Here is a 20,673-nt window from a genome sequence, read left to right on the forward strand (position 1 = left end):
GAGGATGATGCAGATTAGTGCGTGCTCACAGAGTGGTCACAAGGGTGTGACGAGTTGTGTGCGTAAAGCACTAGGGAAGTGGACTCTATCACTGTGCCTGAACGTGACACCACTTACTTATTAGATGCGAGGGAGAGTGGGGGAGGGGATGACTAAGCTTGGTTTCAAGAACTCGTGCAAGTAGACGTTGCGTGTGGTGATGGTTGGTCTTCTACTGCAGTAAGACAAAAATATCTCTCAGCTCTCCAAAATTAACCTGTGGGGTTGGAGATGATTCAGCCCCCAGTGACTTCACACGTCTCTGCCTCAGTTAGCTCTGGTAAGTGAAATCGTCACTCATTCACTTTTCAGAGCTGGCGATAAATCAATAGGAGAAACAAAATCAACATGGAACTCTGTGGAAACATAGAGAATTCCCTCTAAAAATGAAAGCGGCATCTATCTTCAGGTTTCGATGAATATGTGGTATTGTTCTCTCACATAATAAGAATGGCTTTTTTTGTATTTAAAAAAAAATGATGACATGTAAATCTCCTTGCTAGATGGGGATTTAAACTGAAGCCTATTTAATGTCTCAAATAAGTGAGAAATCACAGACATTAGGGAGCCCAGGATGGTTTTCTGAAAGCAGATGCCAGAAGGCAAAGATTGCAGGCTTTGTCTGGAGTTGATCTGAGCTTGGGCCCAACTGCAGTTCTGCTGCTTACCAGCCCCATAGCTTTGGGTGAATTACTTAAATCTGCTGTGGCTCGGATTCCTCATCTGTAAAATGAGACTCCCCAGCCCTCTTCTGAAGACTCTTGCAAAGATCAAATACATACTGTCCACCACCCCAGGAACATAATCTGTGCTCAGTAGTTAATAGTATCTGTGACATGATTATTAATTAACCTAGCTGCTCAGTGCTGTTGGGTGGGTTGATTGGAGGGGTCTCAGACAAAATGAGATAATGAGCTGGTAGGTCTTCCTTACAGGTGACCCTGCCAGTCTCTCTTCACCTTACTTGGAACAATAAGTTAGTTTAAGGCCCAGGAATTTTTTGAAATGAAAAAAATACTTGGTCTTCTCCTTAAAGATGATCAAATGCTGGGGGCGCCTGGCTGGCTCAGTCGGTTAAGCCACCAAGGGCAACGCCCAAACTCTGTGCCTGCTTCCAGGTCTGGGCCAAAGGCAAGATTTCCAACCAAGCCCGAGCTGGAGGGGGAACGACTGATCAGTGCGACACCCCCTCCTCTGCATTTGCTTGTCTGGCAACTCGGTCCTTCCTCCTTCCACTTAACCGAAGCACTCATCGTCATCCTGGACTCATCCCTGCCCCCCCCACCGCAAGTCATCAGTGCTGTTCCTGAGTGCCCCTCCCCATAGGACAAGCTGAAATCAAAATCACAGCGCATTTTACTGTCTCACTAATCGCCGTGGCTTCCTGCTACCTTGGGGGAATATCTCAAGGCACGTAAAAGTGTTTCAAATCCTCTTATTAGAATTTCTGAAAATTTTATGGCCCATTTCTTGTCAGATCTGATTAGATCATTACTTTTACCTTATAATTTGGCTGCGGAAAAGCTCTTAGGATGAGGAGGAGGAGCGCCAGCTCTGCGTGTCCTTGCTGTCCACTTATGCTGGCATGACGAGTGCATTGTCTTCAGTCCTCAGTTTTGTTGCTTGCAGGAATCTTCTGAAATCATTGGTGCGTTTTGTGAGGGTTTAGTTAAAACTAAGTAATGTAATCACTGAGTCTGTCTAACCAAGCACACATAAACAAATGCTGAAATAAATCAAAACTTTTGAAAGGGGATAAACAAGTGAGGGATACACTACATACCCCCAAACCCTGAGTGGGGGACTTTCCGCACTTCCCCTAGAATGCTACACACCAGTGGGTCCCCCGGTCAGCCTGCATGTTCAGTGTTAGGAAAGCTTAACTTCTCTCCTAAGAAAACAAGGAGACAGGAACAAAGGTTCTAGTATTTTCATTTTGCACACCGTGGAGTGTTACCCAGCAGAGGCTGCTGCCCAGCACGTCATGGCGACCCCACCTGTAGGACCCACAAGTTGCTTGCTTCTTACTGCAGAAGTGGAAATTAAGGGGACCTCAGGTCTCAGCTGCAGAGGTGAGCCCAGGGGATAAGCACTCAAGGCAGTGGCTCTCTTGGAAAGGGTAGGGGAGGCCCAGCCTGGAAGAAGGCTTAAGGGTGTGCTGGACTGACCTACAGTCAGAAAAGTGCATTCCTAACCCTCCCAGGCCATCCAAGTTCTACTGTGATGCCTTTTAAAATTTCCAAAAATATCTTTTCTAAGCCTCAAAAATGCCATCTCATTCAAGTATGAAAGGGACTAGCCCAACAAAGCCTTTTTTCCATGGGCTTCTAAGCTTTGATCATTTCTCTGTGGAGAGAGGGGAGGATCCAGGTGTTTGCTTGTCCCTAACTCAAAGACCCCACCATCCCTCAACGGTCCCCTTTCATTGTACCTCCTCCAGTGCCATGTTTTTAATATTCCAGGATTATACAAGCCACAGCTTTCTACAAGGGAAGGACGGTGTTTCTAGTTTGACTCCACTGGAGATGCAACAACTCAGTTAGTAGTCTTCCTGGAAACCATAACTCTGTTGGGTTCGCATTTCAAAACACTACTTAAGGTTGCTTAATAGTCTGTCCCCATAGCTACATAGGGACAACCAAGAACTGAAGCAGAGGCCGTGTCTTCTCTAGAAGGTGTTTTGTCATTGTCATGGATATCCCATCCTGCAGACCACTGGCCCCCAAAGCCAACCCCTTCCTCATCGTTCACACAGAGAACAGACAAGGAAGCAGGCAGGGAGGGGAGAGGGTGTCGCTCTCCCCACTGGCTCCTGGCCCCTTATCAGTAGTGAAGGAGGGAGCCTGAGGGACATGACCAGTCCCTCAGCTTTTCTAGGTGCATGTGCAGGTGAACAGAGAGACAGGTGCTCATCATAAAAATTCCAGTAGTTTCTGAGGCTGCTGCATCTGAAGGAGGCTTGCTTGCACTTTTTCCCCAACAGTTACATGTAAGTGATTGAGGGCCAGAAATTTGGACTGCCACTAACCGCCCTCTGCTCGGGGTCTTGCCCCTCCCACGTTCCTCGGACGCTGGGTCTCCTGCTTTGACAGATGGTGCTTATTTAAGCTGCACACATTGTTTTGCTCCGGGTTCCGTCTCCACTCCTAACTTCTACTTCCCACTTTCAGCTGACTCTCTCCCTTGCCATCATCATCTTAGGCTGTTTACAGAAGTGACGCGAGCCTGTGTGTAGCACTGGCTGTGATTAAACAGATCATTTCCGATTATATCATTTTGACGCAGCTATCCACACTCGTGTTCACGTTTCCCACGCACCCCTTAACTGGCAGCAGAGAAGTCCCGAGAGTATGAAGAGAAGGGTGCAGTCTGTCCCCCAGCCCCTCTGGACCTCAGCACATCCTGGGCGGATGCTCAATGCTCTTCGCCCCTCATAACCAGCATATGCTTTATTCTGCCCCAAGTGAACGACCTGCTCTTACCGCACTGGAGCGCGTCTGCCTCGTTTCTGCCCGCTCACCCGGCTCCGTAAGATCTTCCTGCTGTGTATCGCCACCAGTTTGGCCTTTCACCGCCTGGGAGAGCTTAGTGTTGTCTAGAGATGTGGAAACGTCACTCGTGCTACAGCTGAACATTTATAGAAGCATCAACTCAGGCCAGCCCCAGCCCTTTCCCATTTAACGAGGGACCCACTTAAATTATTTTTTGCTTTCTCCAAACTAGTTGGCTACCATTGTCACGCCAATCTCCCAGCGTAACTCTGGTACTTTTCTTTTCCTTGTACATATTCTAAGAGGGCTTATTCTCAGAGCACTGACCCCACATGGCTCTCACTTGAGCTTCTCCATCAATCTTGGTGCAAGGAAGCCCCTGTTTATGCTACAGTGATCAATTTCACAGCGTCCTCCATCTTGTCTCATGGTACTGGCCAGGGGAGCTCTATGGTAGCTGCATAATCACATTTTTGTCTCCATTCTCAGATATTCTGAGGTGCCGTAAACAACTCTTTAGCTTTCGTGGCTGGGGAACGGGAACTTTTGTACAAAGACGGTTAAGAGAATTATCCCTGGCCAGAACAACCTTCCGAAGGCTTGTCCACAGCAATAAGGGGACGGTTTTCGCCAAGACCCAACCTGGATCTCTTGGTGTTTTCCCAAAACAAATATGTGTCTACCGGTTAGGCCTGTTTCCCCAAATATCTAAGTCCACTCCTGATCTTGGCTCCCAAGACTCGTGTTCTTCCTTTCAGCCAGCAGTGTTGTTCCCTGAAATATCACCCACATAGGCCCCTGCAGAAGGGTGAGAGAGAAGAATGGATGAAAGGAAGCAGGCCCAAGATTTCTCTGTGCAGAAGTCTTCTGAATAGGACCGCCCCTCTGGCTCTCCCTCATGATACACGCCCTCCCTTTAATCATGCACACATGTTGGAGACATTGGTTCTCCTCACCCCTGCCCAGCAAATCCCTGGGAGTTGTCAAAGTTGACCAGAGTATCTTGATTTTATTTCTCCCAATCCTATCCCAGCATTTCTCGTAATATTTACCACAAGGTGATTGTGTGTGTGTACAAATTTTGTAAGGTTCAGTAAGTTTGAGAAGTGGGTAGACTAAACAAAACTACACAGGTATCTTTACTGTGGGACTTCTCAAAGCCTTTAATAAGCTTTGGCAAATCCCCAAGAGCCAACCATAATCTGTGGTCATCCACAAGCTCGTTGTAAGTGACCACAGACCCTTCTCTCCCAGGGCACCCAGCGGGACTAGTGTTCGGTCGGGTCCATGCTGGGGCATGTCCTGATCGGTGGGTCTTACAGGCAGCATGTCAGAGCCACCTAGGGAGTTTGGGATTACCAGCCCTTTCCTGCAGATTTTCATCCTGGCAGTCTGGGGTAGACTGGGAGAATCTACTTGTTTGTTGCTATTTTTCTTAAAGCTTTCTTGGTGATTTTGATGATTCATAGCACATGGGCTCCTCTGCTGTAGGCTCTTCATATTTCAGGCTTCAGAGACGCTATACCCGTGACCCTCCTGAGCCGTCACCCTGGAAGCCTGTACCCTAAATCCCCTTATAGGTAAATAACACATTCTTATACAGTAGACATGGCTGAAAACTTAGCAGGAAAATCACCCGAAGCCTTTGCGATCAGGGGGAAATTACTGGCCTGTATCTTTGACTGTAGAAACCACTTTGTAACATGGTGGCCATCCCCATCTATCCACATTCAAGTCTGCCATTAGCTGTCCCCAGCTGTTCTCACTCAGGCCGTTTGGGGCTATTTCGCATGTTTCTGCATGTTGTTCCATTTGTCTGTGTCTCCTGTCCCTGCAGGACCATATTCAGAGTGGGACCCAAATGGATACTTTGGGTGATTTCCCCCGTAGCACTTCATATAGAGCCAGACTCACAGGAAGTGCTCAGTAACTGCAGAGCAACCAAAGGACAAAACTTTGCCCAAAATGAACAAAAAAGGGTCACGCTGACTACAGAAAGCAAATAGAGAGGGGTGGTAAATCGGTAAATGTGGCAACGTGAGTGTACAGCTTACCTGCTGAGATGACAGGCGGGTATGTATGATTTTCGGCCGCCCTCTGGAACTTGTATCACTTCTCTGTTCTTCAATTTTTAACTCAATGATGTATGCCTCACTGGTGGTTTCAGAGAATAGGGTGACCGACTTGTCCCAACGTGCCTGTCGCTTATCTAGTTCCGGCACTGAAAGTCAGCTATATGGGAAACCCCTCAATCCTGGCAAACCAGGGCAGTTGATCGCTCTGCTCAACAGACAAAAAGGATTCCTTCACCAGACAAACTTGGGAAATGCTACATCACTTCCGTCCACCTGAGTTATTGCTACCGTAACAAAGCAAATCGGGGCTTCAAACAACACAAATACAACATAAATGTATCCTCTTACAGCTCTAGAGATCAGAAATCCTAAGTGGGTTTTACAGGGCGAACAACTCAGTGTGTCCCCAGGGCTGCATTTTTCCTGGAGGCCCTAGGGGACGTTGTGTTTCCTTCCCTTTTGCAGCTTCTAGAAGCCAGCCACATCCTTGGCTGGTGGCTCCCTCCTCCGTCTTCACAGCCAGCGATCACATCACTCTGACCCTTTACTTCCACCATCACATCCGGCCCACTCTCTCCTGCCTCCCCTCCTTCACTTTGAAAGACCCTTGTGATTGTATCAGGCTCACCGGATGATCCAGGGTAATTTCTCCATCCCCAAATCCTTAACTCAGTCACATCTGCAAAGTCTCTTTTGCCGGGTCACACTCACAGGTTCCCGGGACTAAGATGCGGACATCTTTGGTTATGGGGTGGGGTGGGGGATTATTCTGCCTACCACACCCAGCCCTCTCAGAGAGTCGACAAAACACCTTAATGTATTAAAGGGGTATTTTAAAGTCTCACAGGAAAAGAATCTAATTGCTTAACCCAGGATTTCCCAACTTATTTGGTCAAGAAACTCTTTACCCTCAAGGAGCTCTTCTTGTCATCTCTTGGAACATGCTGCTCTCACTGGAGGAGAATTCCATGCAGTGTGCACACCGCCGAGAGTCCAGAGGCTTCCCATGTGATGTGCAGACAAGGACAATTTTGAGGGAATTGATTTATAGATCCAATTCCTCTTTCTCTCTCACCTCAATACCTACTCTTTCTATGCTTTCCTGCCTGAGAAACAACGTGAGGTCAAAGCGTGGTGGACCTCTCTCCTTGCCACTGTTTTACAAGTCAGAGTTCTCACCCTGAAGACTCGTACTGGGACAAATATATCACCCTGCAGGGCAGAACCTCCCTGATGAGACACAGGGAGGAAACGAGGCCCCAGTGTTGGTGGTGCCTCTTTGATCAAGGTGCCATAATCCAGCCCTACACATCTCATTTGGAGGTGCATTTCCAGTAAAAATTTACTTTTTATGTTTAGTATTTATCAACATTTTAGTATTTTATATTCTACCCCAAAATAAAATAACTCACTCTAGAAGAAATGTTTTAAGGCTTGGAGATTTATGATCACTGGAATCGTCTTTTAATTTAAATTTCAATTTGTATGCATCCTTTGGCTATAGAGAATTATGATGAATTGATCAAATAAAACATTTTCAAGCATAAAAATATATTAAGTTAAAATTCTCTGATGTCATCATACATGATACAATTTCAAGGGGGGAAAAGAACAATTTCTTCTAATTTTTTTTGAAGATTTTTATTTTTTTGAAGATTTATTTATTTGAGAGAGAGAGAAAGAGGGAGAGGGAACACAAGTGGGGGGTGGGTAGAGGGAGAGGGAGAAGCAGACTCCCCTCTGAGCAGGGAGTCTGACGCAGGACTCGACCCCAGAACCCTGGGATCATGACCCGAGCCAACGGCAGAGGTTTAACCAACTGAGCCACCCAGGCATTCCTAACATTTCTAATTGTTAAAGAAGAGCTTGCTCCTATCATTTTAAAATGGACAATAATGGTGTGTTATATCACTGTAGTGCTATGTTATATTGGACATATTTAAAAGAATGATTTAACAGGCTAATTTTTAAATACTCCCTTTATAATATCTAGAAATTATATCTATTCACAAATTATAACTATTTACCCTTGCTGTCAAGTTAAGGGTGCAGGGAGGTGCGTAGTTCTTCAAAATTCTTATGGGAATATATGAGCAAAAGGTGTGACAGCTACTGGTCGAGACAAGAATGTTGGGATTGCTGGAGGGGAAAAGACTAGCAAGGAAGCCTTGATTAAAAATGCCAGCTTCACCCAACAGAGTGAAAAACCATGAAGCGCCTGGCGCAGAGCCAGCCAGCACTCCCTTCCTCCCCCCAGCACCTGCCCTGCGCCACCAGTGCGTGAGGCACCGGGCACACGGCAGGGCTTAGACACAGGTCCCCACTCTCACAGAACGTACATTCCGTGGGCACGTGCGTATCTGATCTGCTGCCTCTGTGTCGGCACGTGCTTGCTGCATTCCTAGAGCGCCTCTGAATGTACTTCATTCTCAGGCAGCTTTTAGGAGCTGTATCTACAAAGAAATGACTCCTTTGTTTATATTCTAGAAAGGATCCATCTCGATTCCATTGTTCCGTCAGCAGAATACCTGAGTAGGCAAACAGCTATCCTAGTGCAGGGCCCCTACTCAAAAGTCTTCCGTGGGGTTGCCTTCTAAGCCCACGGCACAGCCGTCTGAGCATCCCCATACGTGCAAATATTTGTCTTTGGAAAACGAAGTTGTTGTTTTGGGAACAAAAGTCATTCACACAGAAGTCTGGTGACCATACTAGATGGTCAGACGGGGCAGAAACATGTTTTGCTACAAACTCTGGGAGGGCATAAATCGGGCGGCCTGGGCCTGCTCATGGTAAAGAAGAGTCAAGAGATGCTGTTGATTCCCTCTGCACCTCGACTGAAGGGAACGTCCCACCCAAGTCTGGGTCACTTGCCTGGGAAGTTGCTTGAAGATTCCGTGGTTTCAGACTTGAGAGAGAGCGCGCTCCCTGGGCTGTAGGACGCCCGTGGCCCCGACTGCTTTACCGCTGCTGATCCTGCCACACCAGCCCCAGTCCGGGCCGCGCCCCTCGGGGCCTGTAGCTGGAAGCCTGAGAGCAGAAGCCACTGTCTTGGAAGGGCCTAGGGCTGAGGGAGCGAGGCGGGGCCCGTCGTGAGGAGGCAGGTGGGCGGAGGAAGTGCCTATGAGCCCTGTTTGAATTGTGTGGGAGTGTTTATGGAGCCTGTCGGTGAGACCTGAGCATCGGGTGTTAATCACTGTCCATTGGGCGAATGAGTCCAGGGTGGGCAGGTTGCGTGGAACATGAGGTGGGGCAGCCAGGCGAGGCCTCTAGAACCTGGTGTGTATGGCCACGTGTCCACTCTGCCTGTCCCATCTGTCACTTCCCTGTGGCCACAGAGCACTGGATATAGTCTCTATGGATCCTAGAAGGGTCTTCAGTTCTCAAAGGAAAACTATTTCTTTAAATATGAATTTGCACTGTATTTCACTACTTTTTTGTTCTTCTGCAATGTTTCTCTGGTATTTTACCTAGCAGACACCATTTCATCCTGTGCCCAGAACTGAGCTGGGGGCTGTGGGAGACACTGTCTCCGTCCTCGGGCAACCTGCCTCTCTTCTGGAAGAATAATACACATACATACTGTAGAGTGACAGCCAGTAGGTTTCTAATGCCAGCTCTAGCTAATTGGCGACTTCATGGACTATTTCATCAAATCTAAGACATCGTCGATTGTAAGATGCTATTTTATGTGCTCTTAAGAAAGAAACATGTGCTGCCAATTAAATTATGAGTGACTGCTTTCTTTTTACTTAGAAATTTTATACTTATTGAAAGATCCTTTTGGACTTACTTAGACGTAGTGGTTTTTTTTTTAACATCTATTACTCTTGTTCATTCATAAAGTGGGAAATAAGAGAAATTAATTGACTTTGGTTGTTCTGAACTTCTTCACATTTGGAGTACTACTCGTCTGAAGCATCTTTGACTTGGAGTTGTCGATGCGTGTGTTTCGCACACAGTGCCCTTTTGTTCTCTATGCCAACTGAGAGCTTTGGTGAGGCAGTATTTCTTCGGGTGCTCTTGACTTTTCTCCCAAATCTCCAGCTCCTGTTGTGCAAATCCCCATGCGTGTAGATAATGACAACCACAGCACAAGTGCCCCCCGGCAACAGTGACTGTAAGACACGTATCAATTTCCAAGGTAGGAAACGTAAGAAAAATACACCTTAGATTCAAAATATGGATTCTGAGGCTCAGTCAAAAAGACTGCCATGATCAGCTACCCATGTCCACCTGGGAATGGCATTGGCGTTCGTGCTACGTGCTTGTCATTAAGCAGTAATTTGCACAACTGAATGGTGGAGCTCCCTGTGAGCTACTAGGGTCAGGAAAGCCTTATGCAGGAAGAGGTCTATAAAGGTGAGATGTGGCCCGGAGAAGAGGCGGCCACTTCCAGAGAAGGAAGAGTGCAGTTTAGAAGATCCAAGAGGGTACATAAGCCTGGTATGTGGAGAGGACGCTGGAGCAGTCCCAGGTTTTGGTGGCATCTGGTGAGGGAGCTGTGGGCTAGAAAGGCGTGAATTGTTGCTCTAGGAACGTAAGCTCAAATTAGTGTGTTTCACTTGTAGAAACGTAATAAATGGTTCTATTTCTATAACTTTTCTGTCTTGCCTCACGATAGGTCCTGATGTTTTTAGTTCCAAGAGCCTTGCCCTTCAAGCCCAGAAGAAGATCCTGAGCAAAATAGCCAGCAAAACCGTGGCGAACATGTTGATTGATGACACCAGCAGCGAGATCTTCGATGAGCTCTACAAAGTCACCAAAGAGCACACCCACAACAAGAAGGAGGCCCACAAGATCATGAAAGACTTGATCAAGGTGGCAATCAAAATCGGAATCCTCTACCGGCACAACCAGTTCAGCCAGGAGGAGGTGGTTACCGTGGAGAAGCTCAGGAAGAAGCTGAACCAGACCGCCATGACCATCGTCAGCTTCTACGAGGTGGAATACACCTTTGACAGGAACGTGCTCTCCAAGCTCCTGCACGAGTGCAAGGACCTGGTGCATGAACTGGTGCAGCGACACCTGACGCCCCGGACCCACGGGCGCATCAACCACGTCTTCAACCACTTTGCCGACGTGGAGTTCCTCGCCACCCTTTACAGTCTGGATGGAGACTGTCGGCCCAACCTCAAGAGAATGTGCGAAGGAATCAACAAATTGCTAGATGAGAAAGTCCTCTGAATGCCTTCTCTCCTCCTGGACTTTGCCGACTCCAGTCACAGCGCCCGGTGTGGTCCAGGTTAGAGCCCAGAAACCAGGAAACCCTTGTCCCAGATGCCCGTGTCCTGCCCTCGTTACCTGTCTGCTGTTGAGGCCGGATTTCACTCAGGTGTGTTTTCCCCCTGAGCCCACTGACGAGCTCTGCACTTCCAGTCACCTTGGTCTGCCAGCCCGAAGGACATTTCATCTCTTCTCAGCGGAAGTCTGCTGGGCCCATCGCGGTGAGCTCGCTTCATCTCGTGGCGTGACGGAGCCCTGGACCAGGAGTTGGAGGACATGGTTCCCAGCTTCACCAGTACGGCCATCCTCGGGATCCTGGGACCACGATGCCCGCCTGCCTACCTCCCAGGGCTGCTGTGAGGTTCAGATGAGGCCGCGTACGTTCACGCTTTTGAAACTCTAACGTAAGGTCTTATATTTTCTCTCTGGAGTGTGAGAGGGATCGACCTGGATCCAGACTACTGCAGTAGCAGAGAAGAAACGAGTAATAGTGTCTGCTGGGCCGGGTTTACGGTCTGTCTCTACATGTGCTGTTTCAGAATGAATACAAAGGTATGAAGAAGCATAGCTGCAGATTAGAAAACTGTTTTCCGAGAGTTGTGTTTTTTAGGTGCCAGGTGCAGGTTTATGATCCTGCAGAGGGAGTCTTCCCAGCGGGGTGGGGTGGGGAGTTTCCCACTCCCGACACGGGGGGCAGAGAACGGTGCCCCCTGCAGGCCCGGCCTCCCCCTCCGAGGGGCGCCGCCCATGAGCTGCGGGAGGGCTCATCCCAGCAGCGCGGGAGAGCGGGCAGAACGAACCCCATCCATCCCTCCTGGCCGTTCACAGTCCCATTGTGCTAGTTTCTTTGGTTTGTCAATAAATTGAAAGTACCCGTCAAACAAGAGGTTTTGGAGTTGTGATTCCAAAATAAAACACCTGGGAGTTCGATACGGCGTTAGGAACAACGGGACTGAAAGGCAGACAGGGATATCAGGAGCTGTGCATGCAGACCCCCGGGGGGTAGTGGGGGGGACACGAGGTGGGGGCATGGGCAGCTCGCTCCCGGACACACGGCTGCCTCCTCTGACCGGCTCCCAGCCTCGCTTTCACGCTGTGGCTTCTGACAGATTCTTACCAACTCAACAAACATCAAGACAGGGCATTTGCCGCCTTCTCATGTTGTCTGCAGGCACCTTGTTAGGAGACTTGCTCTTCCTGCATCGCCTCCCATCCCACTCTGCTTCTATACCTGAGGATAATGTCAAAATTCCACATTAGCTCAGCCCATGGCTCAGCCCCTCAGAAGATGGTTTGTGGGAGGGTGTGAAACGACATCCTGTGAGCCTCCAGTGGCCACACAGCCTCACGTCAACATCAGTGCAAACCACAGTTAAGTTCTCCAGCTACCACACTCAAAAGTAGTTCATAGGAGGGGCGCCTGGGTGGCTCAGTCTGTTAAGCATCTGCCTTCAGCTCAGGTCATGATCTCAGGGTCCTGGGATCGAGCCCCACGTCGGGCTCCCTGCTCAGTGGGGTGTCTGCTTCTCCATCTGCTCCTTCCCCCAGCTCATGCTCACTTTCGCTCTCTCTCTCAAAGAGACACATTTTTAAAAACAAAATAAAAATTAGTTCATAGGAAGGATGTCCGGGAGAGAATAAGGAACAGGTAGGTCAGCCTCCAGCCCCTCCTCGAAGACCTGAGGACTGAACACTGATGCCCTGTGCCCTTGTGGCCTGGGGAGGTCGTTCTGGCAACGGAAGCTGCAGGTGACAGGCTCCTTCCTTCCAGGTCGCCCACCAGGCAGCAAGCAGCCCAGCAATAGCTGAGTTTTCACATAGAGTCTTCAATGCCTGCCTCGGTGTACTCGTTGGATTAAGGACTCCTTTCTAGTTTGAGAGATGGTTCTAGAAGCAGCAGGTCCTTTTTTCACTAATAGCTACCTGGAGAATTCAGACCTACCAGGAATGGATGGAACTATCTTCCGTCCATCTGCGACACAGCAGGGAAGAAGGCGGGATCCCCATGTTCTCCCCACTCCGCAGGTCGCACACATCAGTGCCTGACAGCCTGTGAGTCCTAAGGAAACTGGGTCCTCCTTGTTCTCGGCAGAGAAGGACCAGCACTTCCACCAGCATGTCTCAGCAAGTGCAAAAGCAGAGGGTAGACCAAAATATGTTCGGCTGCCTTAAACCTCCCCACTGAGGCAGCCACGGGGCTCCCTGGTGAATGGCCAGTTGGATGCATCTCAAGCTTCTGAACAGTAGCTGGGGTGGGGGGGGGAGGGAAGGGCTGGGCTACCCGGGCACAAGTAACCCATACGCCTATAAAAATAGCCCAGCCCAACCCCATGTGTACATTTTAAACATAACCATTGGCATCTAAACTCCAGTGATTATCAAGTTTCATCAGCCAGCTAAGAAGCTTACATATTTCAAACACTTTACATAACAATCTAGTGAACCAAAAAAAAAGAATCGCATTATTGGTTTATCCTAAGGACTCTACCCACATCACTCTGTGGCCCTAAAAGGCTGTTTTGGCTGAAAAAAAAAATGCTTGATGCTTTCCAAAACAGTGCTCTGTAGATGGCATTTGTGCTCAGAACTGTACAAAATTTTCAATAATGAGAACCCGCAACAGCAAAGTTGGAATATCTGCGTTCAGGTGGCACCCAAAAGAACGCCGATTTCACGAGAAGCAGCAGGACAAAACCACCCCGCTGAGCAGGCCCCGCGGGCGCGTCAGAGCAGTGCCTGGCTCTGGGGCAAGCGTGCAGACAGCGCCTGCTCTTTCAGAGTGGGGGAGGCAGGAGCAGTCTGCCCCCGTCGTTGGGAAACATCCCTCGGTCTTCAGCCATCTGTGAGCACCCAGGTCTGTCCGCTGGGAGGACAGAGGACTTGGGCTGAAATCCCCGCCCTCCCATCCCGGGGTGCGTGTCCTTCCTCAGGCATCCGAGCCCTGCAGGACCCCGTTTCCTGCCGGCTGGGCCTGCCGTGTCTGTGGCGCCCTTCCTCCCTGGCTTTGCATCTGTTGAGTCTTGACACCCTCAGCAATCCAGGTCTCTGCTCAGTGACAAATCAAAATGAAAAGACTTCTCCATCTGTGCTTCTCCTCCAAACTCCCATCTCCCCATCTGTACATTCTTCAGAAGCAAATCAGTACATTCCCTGGCTACTCAATGAACTTCTTACATCCATTTATATTTTTTTAAAAAAAGAGAGCTCAGGGTGCCTGGGTGGCTCAGTCGGTTGAGCGTCTGCTTTCAGCTTGGGTCATGATCTCAGGGTCCTGGGATAGAGCCCTGTGTTGGGCTCCTTGCTCAGTGGGGAGTCTGCTTCTCCCTCTGCCCTCCCCTCCCCCTTTCTTGTGTTCTCTCTCTCTCAAATAAATAAATAAAATCTTAAAAAAAAACAAAGAAAGGAAGAAAGAAAGAAAAAGAAAGAAAGAGAGAAAGAAAGCTCAAATCAGGCTTGCATACCCTTTGCCCCATCATCTTTGGGGGTGGTTTTGTTTTTTAATTCAACAGGGTCTCAGGTGTCAAGAACAAAACCAATCAGTGAAAATTCTAAGTCAGCTAACTTTGGCTGTGAGGACACTGCATTAGCAGGAGCTGTCCAATAATGGAAAGGGACGTAGACAACAGTCATGAATCAGATGGCCTTGAAGTCTGAGAGGTCCCCAAGGCCCTCCCAACCCAGAATTGTGTGGCCAGTTTCCCTTAATTAGTCTGTGCTGTGGGGGCCACAGACCAGACCCACCTCCTGCTCCTTCCTTAGAGGGGAGGTTTTTTGTGTTGGGGGGAAGACTCTTCTACAACCCATTCCTCAAAATGTCATCCAGGAGTCCCCGAGAGTTCTGGCAAGGGCTTGGGGGAAAGAAGGTGTGGTAGCAGGGGAGAGGAAAGAGGCCATGAGTTGTAAAGGGAGTTGGGGACTTTTGTTTCATTCTGGCAACTTTTTTTTTTCCCAAATAACATCAATATAAGTACCTTCTGAATCTTATGGGGGTGAGACTTTATAGCTGGAGGATTCCACCTAGCCTCAGGGTCTGAGTTTCTCTTTGTGTTTACAGTGTCATTCTTGCCGAATGATCAACTCAAGTAAAAGAATTTAACTGAATGTATTTTTGCAGCTAGGTGGGTCTGTAGGTCTTCAGGGTCCATGGGTTTTCAATTTTGAGAAATGTTAACATATGAACGTGTAAGCTTGCAGAGAACAAATGTCACCTTGTGCTTGATGGTGACTTACAACGGTTGAGGGACATGTAGGCCTGCTGGAGAAAGAGGCGGACTCCCACATGTCCTGCCTGCCCTTTGAAACTGGCCAGGAAAATCTACCACATATAAACCAAAGAATTGACCAACCCATCCTGGCAATCCGAATAATGAAACTCAAAATAACAAGAGAGGCCATCACTAGAGACTGCAGGCCCTGTTCCCTCCAAGGAAGGGAACAGAGGAAAAACCTTGCAGGGAAGAGAAGTTGCCTGCACCCACTCACATTCTATCCCAGTGCCAGCTTTACTAGAGTGCAGAATCCCAGGCGTGAAGAGTGTGTGTGGTTCTGGGATCCCAGGAGCTATTTCCTTGGCTGAACTTAAGAAGAAGGCACATGGCACTCAGGTACTGGTGTCATCGAATTCCTCCACACCCAGAAGAAGGAAGAACCAGCCAGAATAAGCGATCTCTGCCTCCCCACCCCAAACAGCCCCTCAGTGCTGCTACTAACCTGCCATTTCCCTTCCTTGTCCTTCTTTTGCAGTGCTGGGGCAGGGCTCTGCAGAGTAGGGGTCCTGGCCACCCAGCCAGGCAGCCAGAGCTTGGGCAGCTGGGCCCCCCAGGCCGTGGTATAAAGCTCCTCCTTGCCGACTGCCAAAGCCCTTCTGGACCAGTTCCTAGGACAAGAGAGTCTGGGGTTTGGCTCCCAAGGAGGGGCTGGATGGAAGCCAGAGCTTGGCACGGAGCGAATGCTGGAGGCTAGCCGGGGAGCGGCAACTCGTTATGTTGTGGAGGGAGAAAAGCACTCTTCCAGGCTCTGTCACTGGGAAAGGAGGAGCCTGTGGGCTGCTTCCCCCTGTGTGACTGGGCTCCTTCCGCCTCCCAGAGCTGCGTTTTCCTGGGGAGAAGGTCTTACTCCTTCAGTGGTGGGATGGGGCAGCCCCTTTTGTGGTTCAGAAACAGCGACTTGATTTTAGAAGTAGATGGTGGGTTTGGTTTGGGGGAGACAGGTATCTGGGGGTTTCTTTGTGGCTTTCATAGGCAGTGCAAAGTGTAGAACATGGGACGAGTCAGAAGGTTTAGCCTCAGCTCACCTGCTACCTGGTGACTTTCCTGCACTTCATCTCCCTCGGGTCATGAACACAGACAGAGCTCCCCAAGATCTCTAAGAACCCTTCTTCTTCCATAGTTCTGTGTTCTGAGGATCGTAGGAGAGAAGCTCTGGGCAATTTTTCCTTGTATGGTTCTTAGAAGGGAAACAATTCATTAGTTAAATGAACCAATAGCTTCCAAACAGACTGAGAAATGACTCCTCAATGATCCGCTTCAGGACTTTTGATCAGAGATATAAGTTCACGGTTTTAGAGGGGAAAACCTTTAAGCTAGAAAACGCAAGGTAAAATTAGGACCCCAGGGGCACCTGGGTGGCACAGTGGGCTAGGTGTCTGACCTTTGGTTTTGGCTCAGGTCATGATCTCAGGGTCCTGGGATCAGGCCTGCACTGAGTTCTGCACTCAGTGTGGAGTCTGTTTGAGATTCTCTCTCTCCCTCTCCCTCTGCTCTTGCTGCTTGTACTCTGTCTCTCAAATAAATAAAATTAAAAAAAAAAAAAAAAGGATTCCATAAGGACCAGAGAAGGGAACAATGTGAGCCAAGGTAGAAAGCCAGTCAGTCAACAGCTTAGCTGGGGCCCACTGGGATTCAACGGCAGGACCAACCATCTCCTGAGACATACATTTCAAACTGAGATGCGTCGGACTCAGTAACGTATCTCTGTAGAGATAACAGGGTGATAAGCAAAGTTATAAATAAGTCATTACTGATTTGAGGCAAATATCATAGGAAATTATCAGAATTATTTTAAAGTACATTAATATAGCCATTCCCTCAACAAACGAGATTTGTATGGGGTTCTCAGATTGTTTTTTCCCTCAACTAGTAAAACTCGATTTCCCTCTATGCGGTAAACACACCGTGTCACTGAGATAACACTATATTCGTATGTACAAATAGTATCCTTTGAAACATCTTTAACACGTGTCTGTACAGAGTGTATTTCCCGCACCTGATGTGATGAACTTTTTCTTTAAACAGCTTTATTGAGGTAGAATCCGTAAAACATACTATTCGCCCACTTAGAGTGCCCAGTTCAGTGGGTCGGTGTGTATTCACAGACGTGTGCCCGCACAAGTACACAACTTAGAACATTTTCACCCCCTCAGAAGGACACCTGGCCCTCCAGCCGTCGCCTTCCTCCCCCGCGCGGGCCCAGGAGCAGTAGCGAACTTGCCCTGGCCCTGCCCAACAGCACAGTAATACTTTCTCACCATCGGCAGTGCCCTGGGTCATAGATTCGGAGCAAGCACATCCCAGTGGCCTGCGCGACGGAGACCCGTCGGGCTGCACGGGGTGGAGGCTCAAGCATCATCTGTGTTGTCCCGTGAGAACAAGCCTCAGCAGCCTCCTGACGGGCGGCCTCCGTGGGGAGGTGGGTCCGGCTAAGCGTGAGGACGGCAGGCTCACGAGACGCCTGCAGCTGGCAGCTCCCTCGTCCTTTTGCTGCCCCAGCACGGGACGCTGAGTCGATGGCCATGTGCCGAGGGGGGCACAGAAGCAGCTCGGGCATCGTGAGGCAGAGGGCCTCAGAGTGTGGACCCTGAACCACCTGCATCAGAATTTCCGGGGACAGGGAGTGGTTCCTTGAAAAATGCACGGTCCACCGCCAAAACCACTTGAGCCAAATCTCTGCATTATGATCAGACTCCCTGGTGGTTTTTAGACACAGAGCTCGCTGACCCCGGTATAGGGGGCTCGACTTGCCATCCTTTCCATCTCTATGCTTCTCAGAGGAGGTGTTTTTCCCTCCTGCCTCTTTCAGCTTTGAGACTGAGTCCCTCATTCTCCCTTTGTGTCCACGAGGCCCCCTGGATACTTGCTGTTCTCATGTACGCCTTCCCCCGGGGCTATCACAAGCCCTGTCCTCACCGGCTGCAAGGGCCTGAAGGAGAGCAGTCTTCGCTGCAGTGGACACCATCTGTTTGCTCCAGTGCCGAGAGCCATGGGAACTACGGGGAAGGTGGCAGGAGGTGACCCATGCAGTCCTGGCCATGCTGTGAGTTTCACATTTGCCATGGTTTTTTTTTTTTTTTCTATTTCTTGTCTCTCAATTAATGAATTACCCTCTAAGGTGGCTCTCTGAAAATTTTCTTCTAAGGAAAATGACCTAGGATGCTGATCTGGAAATGTGATTTGATCCAGTTGCTCCAAGAAGACTAAGAGTCCCTCAGGGGCACGTTAAAGATGGCATCCTCTGCTAGGCCCCTCTTGGGCCCTTTTCTTTCCAAGGTCCCCTCTGGAAATGCCAGTGAGGGGCAGAGTTCTTCTGGAACCTAGAGGTAAAAGGAGCAGAAAGACCTGCCTTTCTTTCAGCTCATGGAGAAATGATCTTAAAGTCCAATGTGGGCTCAGACCAGTCATCCACAGGACTCCCAGACAGGAAGGAAGAAAGGAGCCAGGGCACACAGAGACACAGGGAAAGGCTCCCAGGCACATGGACGTTTAGTCCCACACGGTTGCAAGTTGATCAGGGCTACCCACCCCCTTCGGTGGTCCCTATCCAAGCTCTCTTGCAGCAAAGGGGAGCTGGCTTTCTGCCAGAGGAAGAAAGCTGGAGGCTACCTTTCAGAAAGGGATCTTGTAGCCGATGAAGCAAAAAAGGGATGAGGGAGCTCCAGCCATGTTGTAGGGGTGAGTGCTCACAGGCCTCCCCGAAGAGCCAAGTACACCCCACTCTGGGTCCACTAGCACAGGGAAGGACTAAGGTGCTGGTGTACCAGGCCCCTCCTGGCCAGGGCTAAAACCCCACAAAAGTGAGGGCTTACCCAACACCTCTTGCCTCTGATCAGACAATGGCAGCTTGTTTCTGGAGAAACCAACCAAGTGATGGTTCAGATTATGAAGCCATATCCTGATGATTCCCCAAATTCAATCAATGAAATTGATTTCATTGAAATCAATGGGCTGCTTCCCTCCATTCTATGTCGATGGAGGCCCCTTTGCTCATCATTTATTTGTCAGGGGCAGGGAATTTCAAGTGTTTCCATCTTGCTTCTCCACACCATGGCAGCCATATTCACTTTTTTCCCGCAATTTTTTTTTTTACTGTAGTAAAATACACAGAGCATAAAATTTAACGTCTTTACCATTTTTGAGTGTACAGCTCAGGGGCATTCAGTCTACTCACACTGTTGTACAACCATCACCACCAACCATCTCCGGAACCCTTTTCATCTTGTAAAACTGAAACTCTGTACCATTGAACAATAGCTCCCCATTCCCCCTCCCTCTGGCCCTTGCAAACCACCATTCTTTCTGTCTCTATGATGTCGATTACTCTGAGCACCTCCTCTAAGTGGAATCACATAGTATTTGTCTATTTGTGGCTTATTTCACTTAGCATAGTGTCCTCAAGATTCACCCCTGTTGTAGCGTGTATTAGAATGTTCTTCCCCTTTAAGGCTGAAGATTCTGTTCATTGTGTTTGTACCGCGGCATGCTTATCTGTTCATTCATCCATGTGCACTTGGGTTGTTTCCACATGTCAGCTATTGTCAATAATGCTGCTATGAACATGGGTGTACAAATGCCTCTTTGAGACATGCTTTTAATCATTCCACCCTAAAGTGGTATTGTTGGATCATATGGTAATTCTGTTTTTAATGTTTTGAGGAGCCACTCTTCTGTTTTCCACAGCAGCTGTACCATTTTACATTCCCACTGACAGTGCACAAGGGTTCCAATTTCTCCACATCCTTACCAACATGTGTTATTTTCTGGGGCTTTTTTGATAGTAGCCATTTGAATGGGTGTGAGATGGTATCTCACAGTGGTTTTGACTTGCATTTTCTTACTGATTAATGACGTTCTGCATCTTTCACGTGCTTATTGGCCATTTGTATCTTTAAAGAAATGTCCATTCAAGTCCTTTGCCCATTTTTGAATTGGGTTGATGTTGCTGTTGCTGAGTTTTAAGAATTCTCTATATATTCTGGGGGGCGCCTGGGTGGCTCAGTCGTTAAGCGTCTGCCTTTGGCTCAGGGCGTGATCCCGGCGTTCTGGGATCGAGCCCCACATCAGGCTCCTCCGCTGGGAGCCTGCTTCTTCCTCTCCCACTCCCTCTGCTTGTGTTCCCTCTCTCGCTAGCTGTCTCCATCTCTGTCAAATAAATAAAAACTCTTAAAAAAAAAAAAAGGAATTCTCTATATATTCTGGATATTAATCTCTTCCCAGACATATGATTTGCAAATATTTTCTCCTGTTCTGTGGGTTGCCTTTATACCCTGTTTTCTGATGCACAAATTTTTTTTTTTGTAATTTTCAGGAGATCCAGTTCTTCTTTTGCTGCCTGTGCCTTTGGGGTCATATGCAAGATATCACTGCCAAATCCAATGTCATGAAGTTATGGCCCTATGTTTCTTCCAAGAATTTTATAGTTTTAGGTCTTACATTTAGATCTTTGAGCCATTTGAAGTTAATTTTATTAGCACTTTATTGTAGTTTTCATTGTATGGTCTTTCACCTTGTTAGTTCCTATTTTTGATGCTACTGTAAGTGGAATTATTTCCCTAATTTCCTTTTCAGATTGTT

The 20,673-nt window shown here is 48.5% G+C and overlaps 1 protein-coding gene across 1 annotated transcript in view; it reads left to right on the plus strand.

Moving 5' to 3' along the window:
• The window catches only part of TNFAIP8L3 (TNF alpha induced protein 8 like 3), a 34,292-nt gene extending 22,584 nt beyond the window's left edge, over positions 1-11,708 (plus strand). The window contains exon 2 of the mRNA XM_040620641.1: positions 10,227-11,708. Coding sequence (XP_040476575.1) covers positions 10,227-10,789 — 563 coding nt within the window. The 3' untranslated portion in view covers positions 10,790-11,708. The remainder of the gene's footprint in view (positions 1-10,226) is intronic.
• Positions 11,709-20,673: the final 8,965 nt, after the last annotated feature.

The sequence above is a fragment of the Ursus maritimus genome, unplaced genomic scaffold, assembly GCF_017311325.1.
Source record: "Ursus maritimus isolate PB19 unplaced genomic scaffold, ASM1731132v1 scaffold_35, whole genome shotgun sequence".
In the NCBI taxonomy this organism is placed as follows: Eukaryota; Metazoa; Chordata; class Mammalia; order Carnivora; family Ursidae; genus Ursus; species Ursus maritimus.